This window comes from Gavialis gangeticus, unplaced genomic scaffold, assembly GCF_001723915.1.
Source record: "Gavialis gangeticus isolate Ggan-Ray unplaced genomic scaffold, GavGan_comp1, whole genome shotgun sequence".
Lineage (NCBI taxonomy): Eukaryota > Metazoa > Chordata > Crocodylia > Gavialidae > Gavialis > Gavialis gangeticus.
Genome location: NW_017729004.1, coordinates 881,807 through 888,971, shown reverse-complemented (window position 1 = coordinate 888,971; position 7,165 = coordinate 881,807). Strand labels below are relative to the sequence as shown.

The window sequence follows — 7,165 nt, the reverse complement described above, 5'->3', positions numbered from 1 at the left end:
GAGGAGGGAGTGACGCATACTGACCTTCATTGTAAGCTGGTTTGGTTCTTGATGGGTCTGGTGAAGTTCTGCATTCTGGTTGCGAAGAATCTTCTGATAAGCTGACTTTTCTAAACATTGCAGAAGCTGAGGGGGGCGGGGTTGTTGTTTTGTTTTTGGGGTTTTTTTTGTACCTGCTGACTCAAAGAACGAGGCATCTGGTGTCTCCTCAGCGTACTGACTTCCAAACCAAGGTTCTTCAAGCACTCTGTCTCTTGCAGGTGCTAAAGGAAGCAATTAGCACATACAACCTCATCAGCACCAACAGCATTGGCCCTAGACTCTGAAACTAAAGCTCAGTTACATTCTCCAACATCTTCTCTCATGTCTTACAGATTCTGCTCTCAAATTCAGGCAGAAGAATTGCAGTCTACACCATCTACACGGAGTTCCTCTGGCCATCAGGAAAGTACCCAACATGCAGAGTGGGCTGTTAATCTTCCTAGATCAACTCAATTACTAGCAGGGTTGGGCTATTAAAAACCTTTAAACAGTGATTTCAGGGCCACTATTAGGGGCAATGCACTCTGAGTAACAATATAAGGAGCCTTAATGAGGTGTGAACAGCAGGGACGAGGCTGATCCTCCATGAATCTCCAACCAAATTTAAATCAATTTAAGGGATGCCATTTATTTTGAAATCAAGGGAATTTGGGAAATCACTAACGCCATCTGTATGATTTAAATGCCTGCCTGCCTTACAGCAGGTTACTCTATTTACCAGGAAGATTCAAGATAGAAAGGATTTATCACATGTAAGCAGTGTCTGTATGCACTTACCACCAAACAGAGGAAAGCTAGATCAGATTAGGCCCCAGGGAAAGAGTACGAAGCTGCCACAAGTTAGTTTTTAATCTACTGAAGGGTGAGACTGTGCACAAAAGCAGTTACTGGGCACATCTACACATGCATTAAAGCGCTTTTTTTAACATGCATTAAATTTAGTACCTCCAATGTGAGGTACTAAATAAATGTTCATTAGGATGCCTTAATGTGCAGTAACAAATGCACATGGGTTTTCAGTGACACTTCATACACAGTAGCCCATTTTACTGCGCATTAGTGTAATTTCACGGTTTTTTATGTGATGCTTTAACGCACAGTAAGATAAGCTACTGTGCTTAAAGCACCCACTATAAAGCAGGTAAATCCCTGGCCCCTCCTACATCACAGTAACTGCTTCCTCAGCAGGTACACTCGGATCATTTTAGGACATTCTCTGGTACTTAAATACTCTCTGAAACACTGTGGATCAATGAGATTGCAGAGAAAGGTTGTGACTAAACCCTAGGATTCATCCTCGCGGGAGGGTGGTTACACAATGAGTCTTCTGCCCACTAACATCTGCAGAAATCCCTCTGGAGATGAAAAGTCACTTTGAATTGAGTCATTTCCTGCCATTCCTAACAGGATTTTTCCTGCATAACTGGAAGTGTCTCAGAGAAGACTTTAGGACCAACATAAAGCTTTTGATCCACAGATGCCCCTAGCTACAAAATAATATGGAAAGTAGCAGAGGGGTGTTTCACCTGCTCTTTCCTGCAGATATTCTGCAGCTGAGTCCATAGAGAAGGCTGATGAGTCTAGAGCTTCTGCAGCAAAATATGCGGCTTTGGAGGAAGGTTGCTCTGATCCCACCATAGCTGCGTAGGGTGCTGTAAGAAATAAAACACTCTTGTCATTGCTGCTAACATCCTATTGCTTCCGAAACTTAAAATTACCTATCAGATCCATTTACTTCCAGAGTAACCTAGTTTCTTCTAATCACATAAACAGCGCACACAAATTCTGCAGATAAGCTTCCCAGGAAGTGTCCTCTGGGAGGCACTCAACCTGCTTTATAAATTATATATGGTGCACCGAGGAGAAGTTAATGAAGTATTACTGGACAGGAGATGGGAAGATTTGAGCCTTTCTGGTACAGCGCCCAAATAAACTTTTCTTATGGCAGCTTTCAACTGCCACATTCCAAAAGTTGAAAGTGTGTTCGTGGAAAAACCGACCATTTGGGACTAAAAGGAAAGTTTGAAGGCAAAAGTTTCTCTGTAACTGAGTTTTTTGGAGTGAAAACAGATTAAATAAATATAGGAGAAAAGATGCAATCTACTTGATAAAGAGAATTTGTGACCAAGACACTCCTTGTTAACAAAATGTGAAGTGAAGAGGGATGATTTTCATTGTTTCCAGTTCAACAGATTTTAAACACAAAGCCTGGAATTTCATCTGGAAAAGCGGAAAACCAAAGCCCTGAACAAATGCAGTGGAAGCTTATACCATGAACTTCTTTAGAAGCTTCTACATGTTCGGCGAGTGGTGGAAAATTCTGTGTTTCAGAAGGAATTATCAGATCAGACAGGTCAACTTCTCTATACATCAGACCAGGCTCTGAAGAAAAAGAGAATAAGTCAAACATTACTACAAACAGACAACACCACACAAAATAACGTACCCAAGTATCAGTATTCTTCTGGAAGCTGTTACAGCAAACTAGAGCTTGTTGGGTGGCTGTTTACAAGATGACTGGTCCAAGACATCTTCTCTCAAAACAAGAGCATACATTCAAAAGGAAAACGTGACCACCTAAACTACTCTGCAGCTAAATGCAGCTACATTTTAAAATATAAATATTGTAAGCGGTACCTCCGTGATGCTCTCCAAGGACTAGCAGCACTTCATTTCTGGGTCAAGGGACAGACCAGCATAGCCAAGGTGAGTCAGCAACAAAAAAAAACAAACAAACCTCTGGCTCCATTCACAACACTGTTATATCCCCCACAGTATACTGAAAAAAAGTCATACTAAACTAAAATGCTCTCCCCTCAGAGCAGCACAGGGATACAAATGGGCCATTAGAAAAGGAGATGTCAGCAAAATGATGGGCCAGGCAAAAGGTGACACCTAGCTATTCTCCAAGTCAGTGGCTCCAACCAGACTGGGGCAGAAAGGTGGCATCTTCTGATGAAGTACATGATGGCCTAAAGAAGCTTGTGCCTCCCCGAACCAGTTCATCTAGCGAGTGCCTCCCTGCCCCACCCTGTGAAAGACTAACGCATGTCCGCAGTTTTCAGTGTTGGCCCAGACGGACACACTGGTTATAACAACTCTACTGGCACATAATCGGCAACTTGCCCAAGGCAACAAGTAACTGAAATCTCTCCTGTCCAGTCAATTTTTAGTTGGCTTCCACTTCAGCAAAGCTGATGACCTGTGCAAGTGTACCTCCCCTCCCACTCCAAGAGATATTCAGTGCAACCACATAAGTGAGGCACAGCAAAAACAGTACTATATTGCTAATATTCAATTATTTAAATGAACTGACAATGAACAATGCATAATACAAGGAGAGGGAACTGAAAGAGAAGAAATGAAGAGGGACTGGTCATTGCATCTTAACATAATCAAGAACACGTCACTGGGCGAAGGTGAAGATACTATGGAGTGAGGGCTCAATCATCTGTGACCTCTGAACAGTTTTTGGGATCAAGGGTTGTACATTATAGCTTCTTGGCTTGCACCAGGTATCCATTACAGCCTTCACTAGATGGATGCAACTGAACAACCTTTAGCTGCTTGCAGAATAATACAAAATGAGGGTTGGATGGGACCTCAGGAGGTCACATTTAATCCAATCTCCTGATCAAAGCAGGACCAACCCCAACTACATCATCCCAGCCAAGGCCTTGTCTAGCTGGATCTTAAACACCTTGAAGGATGGAGACTCCTCCACCTCTCTGGTGACCTGTTCCAGTGCTTCACCAGCCTCCTAGTGAGAAACTTTGTCCTAATATCCAACCTCAACTTCCCTTGCTGCAGCTTGAGCCCATTGCTCCTTGTCCTGTCGTCTGCCCCCACTGAGACCAGCCCAGCTCCAGCCTCTTTGCAGCCCCCCTGCAGGGAGGTGAAGGCTGCTATTCAATCCCCCTCGGTCTTCTCTTCTCCAGACCAGATCAGCCCAGTTCCCTCAGCCTCTCCTCAGATGAGCAACATTTCGGATGACAGTATATCCCTCAGCCTATGGAACAGCACACTACCTGAAACCATGCATTTCTGAAAAGACGGAATAAAAGCTGCCACAGCCCAATTTTCATGCATTCTGCATACAGAGTTCATAAGGTGCAGCATAATTAAAAGGATCCTGTTCATGTGTTCAATTCAAGTTGACATCAAAGCTGTTATTTGAAGGGGGAAGTTTTAAAACACGTTTACATGTGCATTGTGCCAGGTATGGCATGATTATGAAGCTCAGACAAAATTCCTCCACCTGTAGTCATGAGGCTAGGTGAAACGCAGAAACAAAAGTATGGCCTCAGTTAAAATCTTGGCCAATTTTAGCTTGCCTGTCGCTCACCAGCATAAACGCTACTGCTAGGGCTGCGTGAATAATTGATTTTTCAGTTCAAACTGAACTCGTGTCACGATCCCCAGAGCAACTATCAAAGTACTTTGCAAACTTCTCCATCATCAACATGCAAGATCTCTTCCAGCACAAGCCCAGCCAAAATATTTCACAGCAGAATCTGAGAGCCAGCAACGTGCAGCCAGTGCTAGTCACAACCGCTCCTTTGCCGAGTGTCCATTGTGTGGCTCAATACGCTCGCTGCTTCCACCGGTTCAAGGAGGCGATTGTGTTCAGCTGTCAGCCTGAATAGCCATTTGCTTTTGGGGGGAAATCAGACGGTCCTGTGCAACTTGCACAGACACCCATAAAAGGGCATTCTCATCTAACTAACCATTTTCCTTTCTGGCAAAAGTGGTTATGTACACAGGGCCTACAGGAAACAGCTTCTATAGTTCGGGAAGCCATGATAATAAGGATATATTCATTCTTCCAGTGCGAGAATAGGGTGGTGGCCTGAGAAAGAGGTTAATTAGATGACAAGAGTACAAAACAGGGACTCTTTCCAACTGCAGAGAACCGGTGACTACTTTAGTATCTGAATTAGTCATATTTATAAATTGTCTGGTAAAAAAATTGTTTCTTACTGCCTGAGAACGTACAAAGAGCCTATAGAGCAACTGTAACTACAGGAACGTTAATGCCAAAAGGACAGCTTTTCTCATGGGTTTTACTGTTACATAAAGAAATGGGACACTTGATGTAGCTGGCAATACTAGTCAGATGATATGCCACTTTATTGGATACAGTTTGTACCACTGCTGGGTTAATCCTTTACTATTTGAGTCTTCTAGGGCGTTTATACACATGCTCTGGGAGGGGCACTTTAATTAAAGTGGCTTCAAGAGCCACTCTAAAGCGTCTGCAGCGTCACATGTATCAGCATCCCCATGCTGAAAAATGGTGGCACTGGTGCTTTAACAGATATACATGACGGTGGAGTCTGCTGGAGCGTGGCAATGACTATGCTCCAGCAGACTCGATTAATCAAGTCTGTCCAATGCACTGTAATTACAGCATGTTGGAGCAGCCTTGATGCACATATATAGGTGCCCCTAGACTGATAACTGATGCCTTGGTTAACTACTGTGTGAAATTGCATTGCCTCTGGATTTCAAGACCATGGAGTGCCTTATTCTTCATCTACACATAGAGAATGGCATTTTGATGCCTCTTACCATCTGTTGTACTGAGAAAGAATGCCCAGTATTACACTTATTGGTGCTATATGAATAATAGATAAGCTTTACATCGGTGATTCTCAACCAGGGTGCCAGGGCACTCTGGGGTGCCAGGAGCTCTTCTGAAGGGAGCCCCATGAAGAAATGAGGAGATAAGCAGATAAGGGCAGGCTAGGTTCTCCCTGCCTAGCCAGTCCCCTGCCAGGAGGCAAGGACTGTAATAAATAAATTAGGTTTTGAAATTGCTGCTCAATTCACAAAAGTTACAGTGGGGGCCTTGAGTAACAAGGCTGAGAACCACCGCTTTAGATAGAGATGAATAGAGACAGGCAAGCACAGGGAAGGGAAGAAAGGGAAGCTTTATCTTTAGCAGCTGGGGAAAAAAAAGGTATAAAAACAAATCCCAAGGAGGATTTCTGTTTAATGATCTATTTTTATCCAGGAAAGTAACAAAGACAGCATTATTCCTCCCAAAAAGTGTTCCCAATTAAATGTTTAGCAAGCACGAGGAACACCAACTGCACCAGCTAGCTTCCCTTGAGGAGACCACAGTCAGTGGCATTTCAGCTCAGTTTGGGGAGCGCTCTCCAGTGTCCCGGAGCAGGGACAGAAAGCAGTGCATTTCATTCCAATTTGCCTGCCACTGTTTATACAGTAAAAATCCCCTCCGGGCTCAAATCTGGCAGTAGCACCCGAGCCTGGAAGCAGTCTGACAGTTCTGAATGAGAGGGTCAGAAACATTTTTCTATGTTGTGTCTATGCTAAAGACAGATGTGTTTTTAAAACAAATTATTGTTAATGCAAAGTGAGTATAGGGCAGACACTAGCTAATTTAAAAAGGTGCCGTGACTCATCACTGTGACTGTAGATAGGGGCCTCCCAGCGTGGAGCAATGCTAATTTAACGGTAGAGTTAAACAAGCAAGTCACCATGAGGCAAGCTGGCTTTGTAAGGTCACAGACCATTAGCTCTTCTGTGGGAGCTACCCACATGCATTCTCTTTACCCTCACTGAAAGCACAGGAACGTACCCCACTTTACTCCCCCCAGTCACTCAGGGGCAAGAACAGGCACTGGGGCAGTTACAGCCAAGTAGTTAATGCACTGTAAACTCCTACCTCCTCACTGGTTTATGCAGCCAAGCTAGAGGACTGACAGATTTGAATGACATGTTCCAATTTCCATCCCTGCACTCCCCTGGGCAGCGTTCAACAGGGACACTACAATCCTAACTAGACAAAACTGGTGACACCCCATGCAATCATTAACCGCGAGACAGGAACACCAAGTCATTAATTCTGGTTTAAATATGTGGTGTCTCATGAGAGCTTAAAGATTCATAGATTCATAGATTAAGGGTCGGAAGGGACCTAGTAGATCTACTAGCCCGACCCCCCGCCAGGGCGGGAGAACAACAAAAAACCCCAAAAGAGAAACGGGACTCAAATGAGTCCAGCCAGGTAGGCATCCAGCCTCTTCTTAAAGACCCCCAGGGTAGGGGCCAGCACCACTTCCCTTGGAAGTTGGTTCCAGCTCCTAGCCGCCCTAAC

At 44.2% G+C, this 7,165-nt stretch overlaps 1 protein-coding gene across 2 annotated transcripts in view; it reads right to left on the bottom strand.

Moving 5' to 3' along the window:
- Positions 1-7,165, bottom strand: part of MAP4 (microtubule associated protein 4) — a 316,185-nt gene that overhangs the window by 118,750 nt on the left and 190,270 nt on the right. Inside the window, exons 6-8 of one of the 2 annotated variants that reach the window (XM_019507995.1) lie at positions 2,314-2,424; positions 1,569-1,694; positions 174-263 (exon numbers count right to left, since the gene is read on the bottom strand). In XM_019507995.1, coding sequence (XP_019363540.1) covers positions 174-263; positions 1,569-1,694; positions 2,314-2,424 — 327 coding nt within the window. Of the gene's footprint in view, positions 1-173; positions 264-1,568; positions 1,695-2,313; positions 2,425-4,505; positions 4,511-7,165 lie in introns of those variants that run through there. The other variant, XM_019507997.1, reaches the window with a different exon arrangement.